The following is a 22,481-nucleotide window of genomic DNA, read 5'->3' as shown; positions in this document are numbered from 1 at the left end:
TTCAATGAAAATTGCTCTCCTGGCTCATACACCTAAAAAGTTCTTCTGGGTTTACTTCCTGATTGTGCAGCCCACTGAATATGCACTGTAGTTGTTATCTTGCCTGCAAGTTCCCTCTCAGCCCAAAGACTTATTATGATGATGTCACATTTTTAAAAAATTGCTTTCCTGACTCAAGGAAAGTTTTACAAATGTAAAACCAAGGCTGAGCGGCGGTGCCATATTCAGGTCTTAATAATAGTTTCAGAGAAGGTACACACTGAAACTCTTTAAGTCAGACACTTGGTGTGAATCTGTCTAAGAAGAAAGCTGTGTGTTCATGACAGTCCTACTGTAGCTGTCTACTTGCCTTCCTGTCACAGTGAAACCTAACTCTGGTCCAAGATACCTGTTACAGTAGCTGGATGTTACGATATGTGTGTGAAAATGTGCTGACTACCAGTGTCAGTTGAAAGCCAGCAATGATTATGTTGATTATGAAGAGGTGGGGTTACGTATGTGAATGCTGCCTGAATCAAGAGCTGTCTGACACCGTCAAACATGGTGTTATGTTTTCTGTTAGGGTCCCGTTCAGATGCTAAATAAAGAACCCTAAAAGGAGGATAAAACAACATATCTTACTAATATAATTTACACAACATAATAAATGTGCATCAGAAAGTACAGTACACATCCATCCTCCAATAAATAATGTTACAGTATAACAAGTGGTGGTCGGCTAGAATTCATATGAAAAGAATAAGGACGATCCTGCCCACTTTTTGACTTCATAGACTTATGCACATGTAGGGAAATGTGTAGAAAGTGTTTTGGACTATGACTAATGCTTGGCTAAAATACTTACAAACCTTGTGCATTGCAAGTTGTTTATTTGCCATCGTCCCTCAGAAATGATTTTGGCTCTACTACTAACAGCTTTTCTTGCCTTTGTTCACTTGCTTCTTACACTAACTCTACATTTGTTTGTTTGTTTTCCTCCTTGGTTGCTCCTCATCATCATCAGTCACTAAGAGACGCAAGGCACACCTGAAGAGGCTGGACCGCCGTTGGACCCTTGGGGGTATAGTCAACCGCCAGCAGAGCAGAGGTGAACATGGAGACAGTGGGCACACACACTCACACACACTCACACACACAGAATACACAGTTGGGACAAATGCATTACATCCCACATGGATGGGCCTCGACATACATATATGTACAACACAAACTCACTTCAACTGCATCTTACAGTCTTCATCAGTGAAGAGAACTGCCTCAGGTTTAATTATGTGACCTTACGTAAGCTACTTAGTTAGCTAATTCTGTTACCAACATTTTGGCTAAAGTGTACAAAGGTTGTCCACAAAAAATAATGTTGTTTCACTAACATGAATCAGAGAACTGCTTTCATAAATGTTCCTGCTGGTTGTTTGGAAGTGTACTGTTTGCACTGTAGCTGTTTTTGGCAAACTAAAATGTATTCAGTGCAAGTGGTCATGTGTTGCTCACTAAAAATACACATTTCATTAAAATACGCTTCATTTGAAAATTCTGGACTATTGAAAATGATGATAAAAAGGTTGAGCATACTACGTACAGTTATTTTTGCAAATGAAGACCATGAGATGCAGAAGCAAGTAGACCTTTGAGTTGAGATTATTTAGTCAAATAAATGTAAAATGTTTTTTAAGCCATTGACTAACAACTAGGTTTCAATAGAAAATGTGATGTGGAAACAAAGTTGATTTTCTTTCAAAAGGGCAAAACATGACATTCCAGTTGAATGTTTCTAAGAAATGTTCATACTAGCCTCATACTTTGAACAATTTGAAACATGTCAGTACATTTGTGCTTACCTGAGCTAGTACTTTAAATGCTGTAAAAGAAATGATCCCAGAGTGGACATTAATGGGTAATGAAAATGTGGATGAGAAAGCAGTTCTAACAAAGGACAAGACACAGTAATCAAGTGTCTGAAACTCACTCACCCACACATACACATACAGTCCACACCTTCCTCTCATACTGTAAGAAACAGACCTACAGTACTGCTGCTAAGCCCCTCTCGTGGCCCCACTCCTCACATATTCTGAGGCCACACTGTAAACAAACTCATTTACATCCTCACAAATCAGCCATCAACCAATGGCCTCATGTATCTACTGGGAGCAGCATATTGGGTGGCCATGACTCAGCTCTGACAGTAAAATCTCAAATCACACTCCATCAAACTTGGACGTTCTTTCGCTCACACTGAACAACAAAATAATTGGACTGCATTAAACAGATTTGGGTAATTAAGGCTCTTTCAGCTCCCACAGAACAAACGCAACAACCATGACGGCCGTTGAGCCATGTGAACATAAACGGCTGTAGAACAGTGTTGCTGCTTAATTAAAGCAAGCTCCCTTAGGTTCAAAATGTTGTTAATGACTTTTTGCATTTTGCTTGTAAATCTTAAAAAAAAACAAAAAAAAACGACATGAAAATGTCTTTGCATGCTTTTCATTTTTGCTTTTGGCAAGTTACATGCGGTTTTGTCAGTTATTATTGCTTTAATACTGAAAGTGAGACATGAGTCTGTCTGAATGAACAGTCACTTCTCCTGGGGGTGAGTTAGTGCTTTCTAACTCATACTTTTCTCAGACTGTCCGTTAGGCACCTGTCTGGTTTCAGGATTAGTCAGTTCTTCTAACAGACGCCTCCTAGAAGCTGTTCCAGGACCAGTGCAAAACCTTTAAAAACTATTTGTTTCTCACCATCATAATAAAGCCTGGCTGGACTTGCTTGTGTAACCACTTTCCTCCAGACCAGGGCTACAGGGCACAAATGATTAATCAGAGGAGACTGAACACAGGTGGAATGGCGTGTGCTTCTACTCTAGAGAGCCTATAGTAACTTACAGTACAGGAGAGGAATACATTGGTGTGAAAACAACTCCCGCTTCTTCTGAAAACACACACAATATCACACAGTTGTTCTCATGTTGTTAATCATATTTGGTTTAGGGGTAAAGAGTAGTGATAGCTGTTGAAAGACAGGAAAATGACTCATTCACGTCACCCACACAGCTAATTTAGGAGCTCAAACTGGCAAACGTTTGTCACAAGTCTAAGAAGAGATATTAGAAGACCTTTTACAGTATGTTGTCATTCATAGACTGGAATCAAAGAATATGAGACATTTAACAGATTAGGGATACAGTGGCAGCCAGGTCTGCAGCAATGTTACTGTACTAGATATGTCTCCCAGAACAGTGAGAAAGTCATGGAAAGTGTGAAAGTGGGGCAGCAGCCCAATCTGTGGACTGGTTTTAATCACATAGACTTGAACCTCTGTAGAGCGGGGGTGAGTCATCCAGCTCCCTGTCGCCACCAGAGAATGAGGGCATGAAACACTTTTGGAGGGCCTGTTCTTCAATTCCAACACCTACCTTTTCAGGCTCCGACATTTTTACTCTCGTACGTAGAGGTGCTATTTCAGGTCATTTTTGTGTGGCTTTATTAAAACCTTTTGTTTTTGTTTTGTTTTCATGATGGCACTTGTATTTGTATACACTTGAACATACCAGTTTCTCCAAAATGTGAAAAGCTTCTAGTCACTACCATGCAAGAATGGATTTCAGAGTAATGCAAGAAACTGGCCCAGTGAAGCTGCTGGCGAAGCAGGAATTTAAGACCGCAAACAGCCCCAGGTCAATGGTTGAGTAGGCGATTCTGAAGGGAGAAAGTTAGCCACTATTGTTTATTGTTGAGTCTCACTCCCAGTTTTGTAAAATTTTGTCTACCAGGAACACGTGCTTGCATGTATTTGTATGGCTGGTGCAGATGATATTGCGTTGCGCCAAAGGTTGAACCTGGTTTGGTTTTTTTGCAGGTTTTCACATCAGGGTCCTCTGTACCGGCCCCCCTGCTTCATGGCTGGACTGGCCCCATTCAAATGAACTTGAGGGCTGCCTTATTTCTTACAGTGATATAGTCTTAGGCCCCTGACACACCAGACCAACTGTCGGCCTTTGGCCCATGTCAGGGCCATTGATTAGTGTCTGTGGCCGTAGTTGTTGTGATGTTTTTCCCACCATTGCCACTGGTCAGCCCTTATCAGCAGCTTTCCAGCCAATTGAGCATGTTGAATCTGCAGCGTGTAACGTTAAGCAGAGCTAACGGAGCTAACTGGGAAGTAGAAGGGTCCCGCTTCTAAATTACGTGGTATTGGAGCGGTGCATAGACTCACATACTCACCAATACCGATACCTACGTTTTCGGCAGTATCGGCAGCATTTCTGACACTGGTATCAGAATCGGAATAACTCAATTTGCAACATTTTCATCAGACATATTCTTGATTGGAATTGGCTACTTAAGCAAGAAAAAAATGCTGCTTTATTATAACAAAGGTTTGTATCTCCTTTTCCTGAGTCTTCCAGTTTCCCATTTTGAATGACAAATACAGATGACTGCTACCTCGCAAGCGGGCGCAGAATGTACAAGCTAGCTGCCTGTTGGCTGTGTTCGGACACAGGTGATGGGAGGCAACAAAAGTAATCTTTCATCAACTCTAGTTCTTGGATGCATGTTTGGTGTGTCTAGGCCGTGAGATAGATCCTGCTGTATTATCTGATATTGAGGCCGTGTCTTGAAGAGCCAAAATCTCATTTCAAGACCTTAATCACTAAACTTTGTAATTTTATGCTGTTGGGCCCCCATTTATTCAGGGTAAATGGAGCGCCAGCAGCTCATGTTTGCCCTAAGCCCCATAGCAGGTGAATAATTTCATGCTGCCATGGAAAGACGTCTCTTCTGTCATCTTTTCTTGCTTTTCTACCCCTTAGCATGATTTTACATTGCAAATGTCATTACAGGCCACCAAAAGAGCTAAATAATGTCATGGTGGCCAAATCTTGAAACCTTTAGCCCAAACACACAGTTTTTTGGCTATAGTTCAGCACGTGGTTTTAGTTGAAGGGTACGTGATCTGAAAAAAGAGGCAGCTGGACTGTGTATGAAACACATCAGTGGGTCGTTCACCATCTGCATCTGGCTCTCAGATGGTCAAAAAATATGATTTGTTGGATTGTCAACTTTGTACACCACAAGGTCTGCTGTGGTCAGTTCAGGTTATTTTTTGGACCTTTTGTTGTGGAGGTATTGCATATTCATATTTGAATTAACATATTTTTTAAGGCAGCCTTGGTGTAGCTCAAATAGAGAATTTAAAAAACTGCTGTGTGATTCATTAGTTCAAAGGAATGTGACAAAGCCACATATAAGGTTACAGAGGACTTTAGACTAGAGTTTCTCATGGCATCGAGTGTTGTTGGCTACATTGCAAACAAGCTAACGGCTTCTAGACCAGTAGCGTTTTTTCCACAGCTGAAAATAGTCTCATCATGAAAAGTGCAGCTGCTGCTGACTGGAGTCATGTCAAACATTTTTGTGGATTTTCCAACTTTTTCATTCACCACCACTCTTCATTTTGGGACTGCACTGTATTGCTGTCTGTTGACGTGCTGTCCAATTTCTGTACACTGTCTGTCTGTCTCTGCCTCAACTGCGCTTCAAATAGACCTGGATCAAATACCAATGTGTGCAGTTACAGCAGTGGTTTGTGTTAATTCTCTTGGCACACCAGATGGGTTGGGTTTGCTATTAGAAATAATATGAGTGCTAGAAAGTTTAGATAACCACAAGAAAGTCTATATATTTTATCTTCAAAGTTAAAGCCCAAATTCCCAATTTCCATTTCCATTTCTTCTATTTTCATCCTCCCCACCTTCTCGTCCTCCATTCCACCCTTTTCTACTTGCTGAATGGAGGCACAACTGTCCCTGCTTGCTGAGCTAGCGATAAGAAATGGTTGAATGAGGTTTAACAGCTCTGTGCAGACACTTGAGATACAGTTTGATTTAGTAGCACTGACAAAGGACAAAAACAAAGACCGACCACATAGGATTGATGTTCTCCCAGGATGTAATTTGCTAATGGAAGAAAACAGTCGTATACTCTGTAGCCCACTTGCTGACACAGATTTCTTTGCCTTTTATGTGACGCTTCATAAAGAAGATGAGAACGTGATCCTGAGTACTGACAATAAAATAAGGTCGGGCACAGGACTCAAATTACAATACAGCACATCTCAGGTCAGGTGAGGGTGTCCTGACCTCCCTGGGGTTGCTGACTGGCTGCTGCCAGAAAAGTGACCTCATTATGTTATCAGCAGGGATGGCGTCTCGCACTAAGTTCAATTGAAATCATCGTCACTCCGCCCTGCTGGCTGTGGTCCATTCTTTCACAGACTGCTATCATTACAGCAGGTCCCGAATCTTATCTTATATAGTCCAGCTGACGCATTTCACATTTACACTAAAGACAACATTTTATTGACAGCAAACATGTCAAATTTACAAATACAGTAAACAGTAACCAATATAGGTTACTTCTTTGTTGCATGTGGAGAAAGTCCCCAGACTAAAATATCGCCCAATTTTCTGAGTTGTTGAGTTGGAAGAAACTTTGTAAACTGTGTGAATCGCTGCTTACAAAAAATTCTTAACTGTTTTGGCCGTCTTGTAAATTAAATAAATGTTATACATGGAAACATTTCTGTCTTTGTGTAAAAAAAATATGGTGAGTGAGAGCGATCAAGCGGTCACTTGAAACGCATGTCAATGCCAGGTGTGATCTGACTTAGAGCTGTCCACATGTGATCGGATCACTTGGGACGGATGTTAATACCGGATCTGAACAACCTCACAGGTGTAATTAATTCAATCTTTTGTCATTTATTTCGGGGATTAACACACACATCCACAGTACTGTCACATAGTTCCAATGATTTTGTTAGAACTATATTGATACATACATAACAAGCACACGCATTTAGGTAGACGTTCCAGATGTAAGCCACTCCATTTGTTACTCCCTGTCCATCTGCAAGTACTCACCCCAAACGTCTACACACACACACACACACACACACACACACACACACACACACACACACACACAGCATGCTTTGCGAGCTGAGGTTCAGGGCCAGACATTCCACTCTGCTCCACATTATTGTCCTCAGCTGCTCTGCAGTGGCGGGCAGGAGAAGACATACCCCACCTACTGAAAGCATGCATTGAGATGAATAACCACATGCATCCGAGATATTATCCCTGCCTCTCACGTTTCCTTGAACAATGTTGCCATCTGGGGTCACATTCACTCCTGTCTGACTCATTTATTCTCTACATGTTTAGATTATTTCCTGCGGCTATTTCTATCTGCATTCATCTCCTCCTCTGCTCCCATCTTATGCCTTGGTGTCTATGAATCCCCTGACCTTGTAATGCTCCCCACTATGACCATTGTAGGATTTCCTTCCCTAAAGGGTCTTGGAAGCCTAGCAGAGCGTGAGAGACGCAGAGTGGCGGTCAGATAGGGATTAGAGTAGAGAGATCTTGGTCCAAATATCTTATCTCCTCATGGGAGGCCCTGATGTAGGCCTGCTGCTAGAAGAGGAATCTCCCTCTGGAGAGAGATGAACACTGGATCTGGGTCCAAAAAGCTTGAATGAGGCCCAACATGGAGAAAGGGGGAGAGGTTCAGCCAGTAGAGGGAGCCGGTTATTACTGTGTATGACAGGGGGAGCGTGTTTGTGTTGGTATGGAAATAGTTGGAGCATTTTAAGTAGGTCACATTAGCCATTTTTCCCTCATAAGGCCCTCTGGGAAGATGTAAACTATAACAGGAGTTTAACCCCTCAGTGTCAGACTGTTTAATGACAACATTTCACTCACTTTGCCTCCCTTTCTCTTTCCTCCAGAGGAGAAATATGTGACGATACAGCCGTACACCAGTCAAGGGAAGGATGAAGTCAGCTTTGAGAAAGGGGTCACCGTGGAGGTCATCCAAAAGAACCTGGAGGGCTGGTGGTTCATCAGGTCAGTAAAATCCGATATGTTTAAGATGCTCAGCTGACTGAGCCACCACAGCAGGAGCATCAATGAATATAAGCTCAATGAGAGAAATGGAATCTGCCCAAAGTTCATTGTTTTTCTCATCCAATGTCAAAGTGAACAAGTCCTCGGACAGTAGTGACACTGCTTGCAGTTGTCATAGCTTAGGGCTGTGATCAAGGCAGCGCATTCCTGCAGCTCTCATTTGCGTAATGGCATTGGGGAGAAACCATTAACATATGGCAGTCTCCACAGATCAACTGGGTGTCCTTCCTGGGATTTCTATTGTGTATGTGTGTTGTTTACCCGGGCAGTGTGTATTTCCTGTCAGTTGTTTGTTTCTGTGTATCCCCGGGGGCATAAGAGAGTGGAGCTCCTCTTCACAGCGAATTACTATCACATGCTGCCTCGTGGCATCTGACATGCATATGCACACAAAAGAGTGTGCAAACTTGAATACACTGGAACTTATGCCCCTGTCCCTGTCAAAGGTGCTTGTGTGTGCCTATGTGATAATGGCTCATATGTTTCCAAGTGCTTGCTTATTGGGGAGTTTTTCCTTTTACAAATCAAATGCTTAAGAACAGTGGTTGTCTAGTGCTGTTTACTGATTGTAAAGCCCCTTGAGGCAAATTTATATTTTGTGATAAAGGGCTAAATCAATAAAATTGGCTTTATTGGACTTGAATGCACAACAAGCCATTTTAGAGCGCAACAAGAAATAAACCTTCAGATGCATGTCTGAGTCAAGCTGCTCTCTGTGGGCCGGTTTACCACAGTGAAGTCCAGGCACGGAGCTCTTTTAGTTATGGGGACTCCTTGTGGTTGTAGTTTGAGTAATGCAATAGGGGAGCAGAAACAATTGTTTTTCTTTTGAGCAGAAAATAGCCCACCTAGAGGCAAATGACTCAGGCATTTGGAAACATTACTTATTGTTTTGCAAAGCACTCTAAAATGACTCATTTAGTTTAACAATGAATTTTGAAACATGGGGAAGCAGTGTCCCTTTGCATGTATTTCTGTATGCAGTCTGTTTACTTGCCTCTGGCTACCCTTACGCTACTAGAATGAAAATAGCCTCTGTTTTTCAATGCATAGGATCTTGCTCGGTGTATTGTAGTACATAGTTAAATGCCAGAGAATGTCTAAATTTAGGTCAAGGTCCAGAAACGCTGGATCCTGCATTCCCCATAATGCAACACACAACATTGGTTTGTGTTATGGTGCGTCCCATTTGAACTGGGAAGTCAGAATTTCTAAGTTCCCAGTTGGCAATTTCAACTGGAGCACCCCCTAACGCCGGCTTGCACCTCACCAACCCAACCTCAAAAATCCAAGATGGCTGCCCCACTCATCAACATCTGTGAAAGCTGTAGAATATATTGTTAAGTACCACTTCTGTCTCATAAATGTCTCATTAAACAGTCTTACACACAGTCATGTCTAACTTCCATCGAAGTGCTTTGGTGTTTTTATGAGAAAAAATACTGTGTAATGTGTTGTTATCAGCTGGTATCGCTAACAATGGCTAGCCTGGCTAGATCTGGTATTCCAACGTCTTTTACGTGAATATTGGGATATGATGTCATTCCCAGCTCTGACTTCTGAGGTAAATGGAATACACCATTACCCTCCCTGCCTGGTAAATGTCCATGCCTTTCAAACTCAATGTCCTCAGTAATTATGACCTTTATGTGTAAAATTGCTGCAGTGCCCCTTTAAATAACAGCAAAAGTTAAAAAATTCAATAAGATACAAAATTAAACATATCGTCTTTATGCATTCTCCCCACAGATACTTAGGGAAAGAGGGCTGGGCCCCTGCCTCCTACTTGAAAAAGGTGAAAGAGGACTTTTCCCCTCGCAAGAAGACCCTGACAGGCCCCGTGGAGATCATCGGCAACATCATGGAGATCAGCAACCTGTTGCAAAAGAAGTCAGTCAGCGAGAAGGACATCCAGACAGACGGAGAGGGTAGCACCACACCCGAACGCCACATCTCCAAGAGCGAGATCAGCTTGCCCATGCCCTTTAGCGCTGAAATCAATGCCGAGACGGGCAGGAGGCTGAGTGCAGGCCGTGACACTAACAGCCCATGTCTGGGAATAGCAGCAAGTGCTGCCCTAAATGAAAACAAAGTGAGAGGCGAGCCAGGGTCCCCAGCTGTTGCGAGAGTGGCACCACATAGAGTGGAAATTGGTGAGTATTTGTTCTGTGTTAGGAGACAATTGTGCCAGTGAATAAAGCAGTAAATGCATTGTAGCTAAGAAGAAGGGGACTTTTAGTCTTTGTATGAAACATTATGACATGTCATTTTCCTTTTGTATAGGCTTTGATGCTATAGGTAAGCTACATGAGTGGTGGTGTATCTCATGGTGGAAATGGTGGTGGTGTAATCCCATATCCAGTCACATGTACCTTATCAAACTAACCTGTGGATATTTAACATGGAATTTTGTGTGAATATCCATTTCTCTCACATACTAAGAACTAAGAATATTTGTGATGGGACATGCTGAGAACAGAAAAATACTTTTTTGCAAATACATGAATGAAGAAATAATTATCACACAAAGAGCGAACTAAAATCTTTGTTATGCTCACTGTTAGCAGGTTTGCTAATATTTACAGTACCCAAGAAATACAATTGACTAGACTGTATGCTGGCAAACCCTTGGACACTTTCAAAGTGTCTCCCTCCCTCTCTAAGGTAAACCTACCTCAACCATGTTCAGTGTTACAGTGTGCCACTGTTTAAGACAATCAGAAATTTGGAGAAGGTAATTTTTGATTGGCCGTCTACAGTCAGATTCCTAATGGTGTAACCAGGTACTAGGAAAGTAGGGAAGAACTTGGACAGGTGATCTGGTACACCACATTCTCACATAATTATACCGATTTGGTTAATTACCAAGTTTTGTTAGTTTTCATCTGTACTATTTTGGTTCTAAAAGTTCTATAGTAGTTTGGCAAACTTTATGATTCTAGCTACTTGCCCAAGGCATTACAGTGTGGCTCTTAAGGGAGAGCAGTTGTCCACTAATTGAAGGGTTGTTGGTTTATTGTCAGCCACTTCAGTTTACATGTCAAAAGTGTCTGTGGCAAGACACTGAACCCCAAATTGCTCCCAGTGGCTCTTGTATCAGTGTGTTAGTGTGCATATGAGTAGTTAGTGCCCTGAATGAGCAGGTAGCACCTTGCATAATAGCCTCTGCCAGCAGCGTATGAATGTAAGTAGCAATTTAACTTGCATTTCTATAGCGCTTTTCCAGTCTACTGACGACTCAAAGCACTTTACAACACTTGTCATATTCACACACAGATTCATACATCGATGGAATTTAGGGTATCTTGCGCAAGGATTCTTCGACTTCGTATAAGCCAGGGAATCGAACCGAGGAATCAAACCAGCGTGTGTGTGTGAATGGGTGAATGCGGACTTGTGACAAAGCACTTAGAGCGCTACATAAATGCAGTCCATCCCATTTACACTTCTGTGTGAGGTGGTGTCGGTCAAGCAAGATACACGTGTTGAGTCTCCCTATCCCATAGTGAGACATGCATGAGCATGAGTGAAATGTTTCACTGGACCTCATCTTTGCTGTTGGGGTGAAGCGAGAAGCATCTTGTGTTAATTTTGAATGACAGCTGAGGCTGCATCAGCCATATGTAACTGCCAAAGGCCCAGACTGACATGTTTCTATGTTTTTCAGGGTCTCCAAATCTGAGACAAAAGCCTCCACCAAGAAGAGAAACCCACTTGGTGAGAAAATGAACAAGCTACTGTTAACATCTGAACAAGACTTTCTTTATGTGATTATGTGATTGTATGTGCAACAGAAATATGAAAGAATGAACATCACAGAACTACTAAAGAATGTTCCAGCACATTTACAAACACCAGTTCTAGCTGAAAAAATATTTTCAAAGCAGTACATATACATTGAATACAACATAAAAGGAAAGATTTCTAACTGGCTCCCAGGTTACTGCGAGAGTTGGCATAGCAACCATGAAAGAACAATAACGATGTCTATTCTTTGATGATCTGTATCAACCACTGTGCACACTTAAATGACAGTATTTACATACTATGATATGTGTATATTATAACCTACTAAGCCATGAACCTTATATTTGAAATGATTGAAGATATTGCCTTTATTGTCTTTAGTCATAAGAATATACCCTTTCCTAAGTTGTAGTCTGATACAATAATGATGACTAGATATGATGTCAGCTGCTCACATCTCTCCCCCTCTGCTGCACAGGGATTCCAGTTACCCAAGCCACCAGAGCCACCTGCTGTGGAAGCTGAGTATTACACTATAGCAGATTTCCAGTCCTCCATCTCTGATGGCATCAGTTTCCGTGGAGGACAAAAGGCTGATGTAAGAGGCCAGATTTACATTGTTGTTGCTGAGATGAGGCAGTCATGGCTCATTGAATATGCATGTCAACTGAGTGCTGCCCAGATAGACAAGAAAGCTGAGGCAACCAAGATGCGACCTTGAGATTTGTGTGATGTGAACATGATGATGTAGACAGAATTAGCAAGACGATAGTTCTAGCTACTAGATAGATGATGATAAAATTGATTCCTTCAAGTTTATTTATGTTTTTGATATCTTTGTTCCTTCATGTCTTGTTGTGTAGGTGATAGAGAAGAACCCAGGAGGCTGGTGGTATGTGCAGATTGGAGAGATGGAGGGCTGGGCCCCCTGCTCCTACATCGACAAGCGCAAGAAGCCCAACCTCAGCCGTCGGACCAGCACCCTTACAAGGCCCAAAGTCCCACCCCCAGCGCCGCCTGTCAAAAAACAAGACTCAGAGGAGACTCCCCCTCCCGCTAACTCTGCCTCTAAAGCCTCAGAGCCGCCAAGCAGACCTGTGTACGAGGAACCTGAATATGACGTACCTGCAATTGGATGCGAAGGTGAATCAGACACAGATTCCCTGAAGGATGAACGCAGCCTGGATGTGAAGATAAGCAATGTGGTCAGCGACAAGTATCGCAGCTCCCCACCTTCCTGCAAGGCCTCTCCTCCTGTGTGCAAGGCGTCCCCTGTGTTCACTCATCGAAGGGCGTCCTTCAGGTCTGTAGAGGAGGTTGCAAAAGAGGAGTGTATCTATGAGAACGACGGCTTCAGGCGAAGCAGCGGCATTGAGGGAACTTCAACAGTCAAAGGTTCCAGTCAGCCAAATTCCCCAAGGAGCTACCATTCCTCCACAGTCCCACGCAAACCCTCTGGGTCCTCACCTTTAGCTGGTAGACCCATGAAGACCATGACGCCAGAGATGAGCCGGAGAAGCCAGACCCTGGGCAGACATATAGATATCAGCCTCAGATCACAGGACAGCAGCCCCCACTCCTCATCAGATGAATTGAGCAGAGGCTCCAAGAAAGCCCCTGCCTTCAGCAGGGATGTGGAGCAGAGAATAGGCCAGAGCCCTTCCACCAGGCCCAAGCCTTCTGTCAGACCTAAACCACTCCTGACCAAATCAGAGCCCCAGAGTCCTGAGAGGATGGATATCAGCTCTCTGAGAAGGCAACTGAGGCCTACAAGTCAGTTTCGACACAGCCTCAAACCCACCCGTGGGGACGACTCTGAAACAGCCTCTGTTATTTCGTCAGAGGACTCGATGTGTTCACGCAGTACCTCAGATCTCTCTTCTGTTTACTCCAAAGGGAGTCGTGGTGATTCAGACGTGGAAGGCCCCAATCTCTACCGCTCCCTGGACGCCTATAAGAAGGTCCAGGATTCTGAAATCAGCTTTCCAGCCGGAGTGGAGGTTGAGATTTTGGAAAAACAAGAGAGTGGTTGGTGGTACATCCGTTGGGGATCCGAGGAGGGCTGGGCTCCCTCATACTACCTGGAACCTGTCAGACAAATTGGTGATCCAGGTGGTTTGGAATCAGATGGGCATGGGAGTGGTGGGAGCAAGTCCAACAGCCTGGAGAAAAATGAGCAACACGTTTTGGCCCTCAATAACATCAATATTCAGGGTCTGAACCCACAGCATCAAGGCATGAGGAGGAACACTCCGCCGATTCCTTCCAAGCCCCCTGGTGGCTTCTCGAAGCCGTCTGGAATAGTTAATGGGGGGGTTCGGATGAGGAATGGGGTACGCCAGGTGGCAGTGAGGCCTCAGTCTGTATTTGTGACAACGACACAGCCGGCTAAGGATGGGCACTACATGACTGGTTCTCTGAGGCGCAATGACTCACTTGGCAGAAGTGATCACTATGGTTCTGGTTCTGCCACTCTTGGTGTACGGCGAAATGCCTCCTTCAGCACCGTGAGGCCACATGTAGTTGTTGAAAGTCAGACAAGGCCTGCTGAGCGCTCCAGCCTGGGGTCCTCAGGGAGCTCGTTCAGCACAAGCAATGTCCAGGATGCCCTTAGCAGAGTTAACCAACGTAATGGCATCCCTGTGTCCACAGTCCGACCCAAGCCCATAGAGAAGAGCCAGCTGATCCACAATAACCTTGGTAGAGATGTCTACGTGTCCATCGCTGACTACCGTGGCGATGAGGAAACTATGGGTTTCACTGAGGGTACTTGTCTGGAGGTTTTGGAGAGAAACCCCAATGGATGGTGGTACTGCCAGGTGCAGGACAGCCTGCTTCCCCGCAAGGGCTGGGTCCCCTCTAACTACCTAGAGCGTAAGAAATAAAACAACCCCACATCCCTTTGATGTCTTCAAGGACGTGGGTGGCATCAATTTTTAGGAATTTTGCCCGCTTTCTCCCCTAAGCAATATGTCCTTGAAAATGTACATTTCTGAAAATACTGTGTGTAACAAAAAAAAAAAAAAAAGATGTTTTAATCTGATAAGGAAGGACACTTTTAGTGCTGGTTTACTAAAACGTTTTCAAAGAGAAATGTAAGGATTTTTGTGGGACTGGTCAACCTTGAGCGAGGGAATTTGAGGAGGACAGTGTCTTTGAGAAACAAAATGGTATGAATGGGAGTGATAACCTCTTAAAGAGGTTTGCATTGTGTAATACTCGAGTAAAGCAGGGTTATAGCTCTGCTTATTTCTGCCCATCACTGATTATGATGGCCGATAAGTGCCTTTTGTATTTGTTCACCTGAATGGTGGTCCTAAATGGTGGATGGCAAAACATTAAATCAACCAAATCTTTTAAGAGTGCCATAGGCCTATGAACACCACCAAGAGTATTTCCATAACCAATTTAGAGCTCCACTGTAGAGTGCTTACAAAGTGCAAACTTTCAATCTTAAGTGCTCTAATTGGTACAACACAGATGAAGAAAGAAAAACCAAGATTTAAGGAATTTAAGTCACGCAGAATTTATTTGTTTGAAGCCACCAAGTCATCGAGCAAACTAAAACAACATTTTAATCTTGTTATCATTATTTTTATTTAGTTTCATTGTTCATGTTATAATTGTGTTAATGCAAGTGTTCCTTAGAGAATTATTTCTGCTTTCTTGTGACATCTGTTTTCCACCAAGAGCCTGGAATTAGAAACATTTAAGCTCCTGCCTCATGTCTCGTATTATCTGACACAGGCAAAATACACAGTAGCTGCTCAGGTTTGATTAATTGGCATAGTTTTGTTGTAGATCTTTAGGCCCCTTAACAATGTGTTACTATTCATGTTTTTAATCACAGATGCAACTATTCAGGATAACTCATGTAAAAAAACAAAAAAAACTAAACAAAATAAAACAAAAAACCTGTGAAACTTGAAAATAATTGTTGGAAATTTACGTTTCCTGGAAAATCAAAGACATAACATGTAACTTGAGTGCTCTACAGAGCAAAACCACCTCTTAACTGCATAGCTAACAACCTTTAAATATAAAAACACTTAGTTTACAAAGGTTTACTGTAGTTCAAGGAACAATTGACTTTGTACATATTTTCTTCTGTAGACATAATAATATCGCTGTTGCAGAGATGCATTGAATAAGTACTGGAAATGCAGGGAGATAATTCAGTCCCAGGGATATATTTGCACAGCATTTAGCCCAAAATGTGATAAAACCAAAGAGGTTTTTTTGTTTGTTTTTCTTTCTTCTATTTATTTAAGGTATGAGTAATACAGTATACAACAAAAGGTCTCTGAATGGAAAAATTAAAGTTTCTTATCAGTTCCTGGAAGATCCTTGATACATTTTCTCAAACTATTAGATCTAACAAACAAAAAGAAAACAAGTACATTGTAATATTGTAATAGATATTGCTGTGCAGTTTGGTTGTTGTTCAAATCTTCCAAATTTAGTTTGATATTATTCTATTACCAGATCATGTAAATAAGACTTAGCAATCACCCAAACTATGAAGTTAGAGATCATTTCTCCCCAGTGTAGAAGTGAAATAAGAGAATTTGAAATACGGAGCTCAAATCTAACTTTCAAAATTCAAGTGGCTGATGTTCAAGACTGCTGAAATACATTTTCTAATGATGGTTGTGAGTTCTCTGTACGAGGCTGAACACTTTTTCATTATGTTTCTGCTGGACAGTATCATAGTATTAAACAAAGTACAGTACCTGCTAGATCGCAGTTATCTATTTTAGTGAACCATATTTGTTTACTGTGTTTAATGTGTTACTCTGTGATCACACAGTGACAATATTGAGGAACGAGGTGGTTCTGTTTTGTGAATTAGTGCACTTTAAACCTGTTTTTATGGTGCATTAATGTAAAGATGCAGTAAATACTCAGCATACTATTTATTGACTAAGTTTTTGTAATTATTTAATTTTTTCTGTTTTAACTCACCTCAGATGAGAGGCTGAACTCAATAATGAGTCAGTGAGCATGCCAAAGTTAGAGTAAAATTGGTGAAATAGACACCTCCAGTGGACGTCAAAAGTACTACAACTTGATTTTTAGCCCATCAACAAGGCTTACCAGCTGTCCTACCTCAGTGCAATAAGAAATGCACTGCTGGTCAGTGAGTCTCAACAGTAATTGTACAGAAACATGATGGTTTTTCTTTTTTTTCTCTTTTTTGAAATTCTCAGTGCAGCTAAAATTATTTTTGTAGCACGTTTTGTATTGGGCGATAATTTATTTTTTGAAAAGAAGTTCTTTTTTTTTCCCTATGCTGTGTGCTGCAACTTTAGCAAATCATGGGCACTTCCTTCATCTTTATTGTGCTTTACATAATGCCTGATTTTATGTGTATTTATTATGAATAGTTTTATATCTTATCACGGTTTGACAATCACCCCCATTCAAAATATGACTGTAAAGCGTTCTACAGATCATAAATGATCCTCACTCACCTGAATATGCAAAAAGCTGACACAGCAGTCAACAAAAAGTCAAAAACCTTTAATTGAGAATGTGAAGTTATTTACCATTAATAAATACAAATTAAGAACCCTATAAGGACCTGTCAATATTTAAATTAAGAATTACAATGTTGACAATTGCTGTCAGGCAACAAGGCCTCCCCATCCCGACGAAGGCATTATGTAAACGTGTTGAATCACTTTTAACATTTCGCTTCAGCACATATTATTATAATTGCATATTGCTTTGTTTGATTGAGCTGAATTTACTTGGCTGAAATAGCAAGGGAAAACGTTGTGCATCGAGCTTACATTCAGCTGTGTAGCATCTATCATTATTCATGCTTTTTTCTGTTTCCTTTTCAACCCTTTTTTGTCAAATTCTGAAAAATATACCTGCGAGGAAATGTGCAATAGAAGCACATCATGCTTCAACAAGAGGAAAAATATCACAGGTCGAGAAAAACGTGAACAATTCCATTACATGTGTTGGGAGTGGACGCTCCCAGTCAAACTGCCAGTCATGAGCTTTTACCATCATTACAAATGTATCGTTACAATTCTTACTAAAAGAGCGGATGAGAAAGGCCCTAACAGCATCATCGGACCAAAGCAGTCGTATGTGACATCTCATTATCATCCTGACTCGACGGACTTTTCTAATAACTAACATGAGAGCTCTGCTCCTCCTGACCCGGATCAGCAGCGGACAGTGATTTGTGAATGACACGGCAGAAACCTGCTTACCCATTCTGTATTGACATTACAGCCATCTGGGGTCTTCTTCACAGATGGAGAGTCTTGGCCCTTCATCAGGGGCCTCAGTGGCCCTGCTCTGAGCTGTCACGTTTGTGCCTGAATGGAATTTTGATAGTTTCTTCTTTTTGTGTTGTTGTTGTTTTCCTTTCTTTTTGTTTTCTGCTTTTTTGTCCTCTCTGCACCTACGCTGATGCCTCTTTTGACATTTACCCACCGTTGTCCTCACCAATCATCACGGCAAAGGTGATACTTGGAATCGTTTGCGACAGCGGACAAGGAGATGTTGGTGGAAGAGTCTCGGTAAACAAGAGAGCGGGGAGATGAATGCTCCCTCAGGCTATCTCAGTTCAATCCATCAACTTCCAGGATGTACGCCAAAAATAGGAAAAAACTTTATTTTTGTCTTTGCTGAGCCCCAGACAGAATGTGCTACAGGTGAATATGTCATTGTGCTAAAGACCTCCTGTGTGTACAGGCCAATTCATGGAGTTCCCTGTATTGTTAGAGGGGGGTTGTGTCTATACACTGTTTTGTTGGGATAGTTGGTAGTTTAACTCCAACTTAAAGGAATTGTCTGACATTTTGGGAAGTACCTTTTATTGCTTTCTCATCTAGACTTAGATGAGAAGATCTATATCTCTATCTATATCTATGTTGTTAAAGACCTCCACACAAATGTGTGTTTTGCTGAAGATAGTTAGCATTAAGATTGGAACTTTAACCAGTTTATTACATTTTTTGTTGGAAAAAAGACAAATACTTTTTTGGTTGAAAAGAATCATAATCTGACATAAATGATTGTTCAAACCAGTCACGTCTTAAAACACATCTTTAGGGGATCTTTAAATATGAAGCCAAAGTCAGGATATGGCTAGCTTAGCTTAGCATAAAGACTGGGAGTGTTGGGAAACGGCTATTCTGGCTCTATCCAAAGTCTGCAGACACCTCTAAAGCTCATTACTTAACTTGTTGTCAGTCTTTATACTAAGCTAATCTAAATATATCCTGGCTTTAGCTTTATAGTTAGCGTTCACACATGAGAGTGGTATGAATCTTCCTATCTAACTCACACCAAGAAAGGGATTAAGATTATTTCTCAAAATGTGAAAGTATTTCTTTAGGCTACAGGCCTATTTTTCAGTCAGGGCCAGCCAGTTCTCCACCACATCACTCTTAAAAGCTGCGTGCATCCACACAGCAGAATGAAAATGGAATTGGCGGAGATAATATTTTTGCATTCCACCTGCGCAGCTGAGCGTGTGCACACATGCCAACACACTCAACGATGATGAGGAGTCATTCATGCCAGAGGAAATGTGTGAGTTCCCCGACATGTTCCCGGAGGTCACCCGGGTGAGACAGCTCCGCTACACTGGCACCCTGTTTTGTTCCTTGCTCCCTTTCTATTTTAACAAATGGACGGCATCTCTCAGGCGTGAAGCACCGTAAGCGCTGTAATTCCAAACACTAGCAGCTGCCATAGTGTGTTCCTCCTGGCTATACATGCCTTTCACTCCCCAGTTATTTTTCTTCCCTCGCCACGTATTTCCATCTCTCCCTTCCTCGACACAGCCGAGCAGTCTATTCCCGCTGAAATGATTGAGATATGCAGGGGGTTTGAGGATTGGGGGTGGGGTGTTGTTTGTGTGCGCGTGTGTGTTTTTGCATGATGAGATGGATTGTTTGCAGGTGCGCTCAGAAGACAAGAATTGGGAGGTCAAGGAGGAGATTTGCGAGAGCAGGATGCAGGGAGACAGAAGATGGATCAGATAGTGGATGCTAGGAGACAAGGTGAGAGCGAGGTGAGAGGAGCTTGCTTTGATAGGAGGGAGATGGAAGGAGAGCGGGCACTGTTTCTGCCCTAAAACTGTGGAAAATAATACATTCAAACAGGGAGGGAACATTTCATCCGACTCCCTCTACCTACCTTTTAAACCCCCAGACCTAATGAGCTCACTGCTTCCAAACCTGAGCTGTAAAATCTCATTACACCAAACAGTGTTTTAATTGCAGCACTTGATGTTTTGAAGCTGCTTCACAAGGAACTGAGAGTCAGGGAGAGATGAATGAGTTCACACTACAGCAGCTTCTCTCAGTCTCGCTCTCCATCCATATTCTAACTTTTAAAACTGATCCTACGTCTGATTTTAGCTTTTTTTTATACTGTCAGCGTCTTCAGTTCTTATGTAGCCCTGAGGGTGTGAGACTTGAGTTGGGTGTTGGGTGGAATGAGACAGGAATGGAATCAAGTGAAAGATTTCGGTATCTTTTTTTGCCTCATTCATTTGAGTTTTAGTTGAGAAAATAATTGAATGTTGTAAAAGTGTAGCACAGGATTTGAAAGGTTTATTCACATCTAATGAAACAAGCTTTAGGCACCCGGCTCTGGAAAGTGAGTTGTTTGATAGAAGGAGGGTTAGGTTTGATAAGAACGTTTTAGTAAGTGTGTGGGAGTAGGCGGGAGGTATTTAGGGGGGGAGATTTTGTACGTTTTCTAATTAATATCTATTTTTGTTTGAGTATGAGAAGAAAGGAAAGAACAAGTTAAGCTGTGGGGATTTTTCTCAAGCAGTTGGGGCAAAAAACAAAAATCCCCAGCGTGTGAATCAGGGAATGCTGATTATTTATGTGAGTCTGAAAACTTCCTCACAGAATCGCAGTTGTTTGATGCACCAGCGGGCATCAGCGGGAGCTGTCTCCGAGTTCTAGAAAAGAGGCTGTGTCGAGGAACGAGGCACGCCGCTGTGTCTCTGTGGCACTTTTCTTTGTCTCTGTTTGAATCCCTGTTTCTAATTAGCACAACAGTGTATCTTAATTAACCTTAGCCAGTCAGAGGATATTCCAGCACTAACAGCTTTCTAATCAAGAACACTGCGCCGCTGTCATTTTGCGTGGGAGCCTCAGGTGCCGGTCGTAGCTCAGCCACGTTTTTAAGGTGGAGGTGAGCTGTCAGAAGTGACTGATGTTGAGTTGCAGCTGAGGTCGATTAATGTGAAGGTGGAGCTTGTTTTTGGCCTCGATGTTGCATTTATGGAATTTGTCATCGCCCTGCTGTGGAGAGCAGTGTGCCAAAAAAAGAAAAAAACACTTGGAAGCCCGATGCCATCAAACTCCTGATCTGTACATCTGTTACCAGCATGTCAGCGACACTAACAAACACAGTAACAACTACAGGCCTCGAGTTGGACCAAAGGAGGTGCTATTCTTTTCTTTTTTTTTTCATTACCATTGTTGTTATGCAAATTGTGTTAAACTCTTGCAAACTCCTTGTTTTCAAAAGATATGCCATGAGGAGGCTAAGGAGGCTTTATTCCACTGTAAATGTCAGTGAATCATCCAGTGATGACTCATCTCCCCACCGAATCATACACGGTGACAAAGCCACAGACGTATCTGTTCAAAGCATCACTACACTGTACTCCAGTGTACTAGGATGAAATCCAATAAAAGCAAATGCTATCCAAATTCCTTTCTGATTGGAGACATTCTGCATTTGTGCATTCCTTTTGAAAACAGGGCATTTTCTTATTTACCTTTTCATTTTGACAAGCCTTTTTTTGTATCTTGTACATGTTTACATTGTATCTCGCATTGCCCAAAAGAGAAACAATATTAAATGTATTATCTTTGTTGTTTTAAACTGACTCCTGTTCATTTGTCTCACACTTCCAGTCACATCCGCCACTGCAGATAAAGAGCAGCACCCCCCCCTTCCAGCTCACAAGATAGCTGGATAGTATGTGACAGTAATATTACAGATTTTATATAGACGCAGACAATAGACATTTATCTCTATTCGCCTTATTGTGAAAGCCAGATGAAGTGAGTTTAGGTACGGAGGAGCAGAACAATGCAGCAGGTTACATATAGCGCGGTATGACTTATGAGAGAAAAGTGTGAGGAGGTTGAGAGCGGTGAATGAAGACGAATGAGCTCTCGGAGCCTTAGTTTCCCACTAAAGAGGAGAAACAAGATTTTTTGCTCTTTTGTATCTAAACATATGTGGAGAGATTTATCGCTTGCGTCCAACGTTACATGAAATATACCTCTGTGCAAAAGCCACACCATAAATCTTCACCTCTTAAAAAGCAAAAGCAGGTTTTCAGGAGGATTCAGCAGGTCAGGCTATCATGGTTGATCTACTGGCACGATCTGATATCACCATGTTGGTGTCGTCTTTACAGCATCATAATTAATGTTGCTCCAGAACCATCACTGCAACTGAAGACAGAAAGCAGTCTTATTTTTGTGATGCCATATTGCTCTGCGACTCTGCGGAAAAAATGCCAGAAAAGTATACACAAAGGAAAATGTATCTCTTCTCACATGTGGTTAACAGCGTGAAAGAGTCTAACCCAAACCATCTTTTTCTAAACCTGCCCAAGTATTTTTGTTGCCTGAACCAACCAAACTGTGACAGGAAACTGAAAAACACACAAAACAATAAGGGAACACTATAACGATAAGTTCCAAACAGGGTCCTCTTCTCAATTAATTTGGCCACAATGACTTGATCCAGA

At 42.0% G+C, this 22,481-nt stretch overlaps 1 protein-coding gene across 6 annotated transcripts in view; it reads left to right on the top strand.

Moving 5' to 3' along the window:
- Positions 1-16,458, top strand: part of sh3pxd2aa (SH3 and PX domains 2Aa) — a 117,365-nt gene extending 100,907 nt beyond the window's left edge. For 2 of the 6 annotated variants that reach the window (XM_084342245.1, XM_084342243.1), the window contains 7 exons: positions 1,004-1,087; positions 7,795-7,912; positions 9,722-10,125; positions 10,256-10,270; positions 11,640-11,689; positions 12,198-12,317; positions 12,583-16,458. In XM_084342245.1, the coding sequence (XP_084198371.1) occupies positions 1,004-1,087; positions 7,795-7,912; positions 9,722-10,125; positions 10,256-10,270; positions 11,640-11,689; positions 12,198-12,317; positions 12,583-14,604 (2,813 nt within the window). In that variant the 3' untranslated portion in view covers positions 14,605-16,458. The remainder of the gene's footprint in view (positions 1-1,003; positions 1,088-7,794; positions 7,913-9,721; positions 10,126-10,255; positions 10,271-11,639; positions 11,690-12,197; positions 12,318-12,582) is intronic. The other 4 variants (XM_084342246.1, XM_084342244.1, XM_084342247.1 and 1 more) reach the window with 2 other exon arrangements.
- The last annotated feature ends 6,023 nt before the right edge of the window (positions 16,459-22,481 follow it).

The sequence above is a fragment of the Pagrus pagrus genome (genome assembly GCF_965226575.1).
Source record: "Pagrus pagrus genome assembly, chromosome: 2".
Classification (NCBI taxonomy): Eukaryota; Metazoa; Chordata; class Actinopteri; order Spariformes; family Sparidae; genus Pagrus; species Pagrus pagrus.
This window is presented reverse-complemented; position numbering and strand designations above follow the sequence as displayed.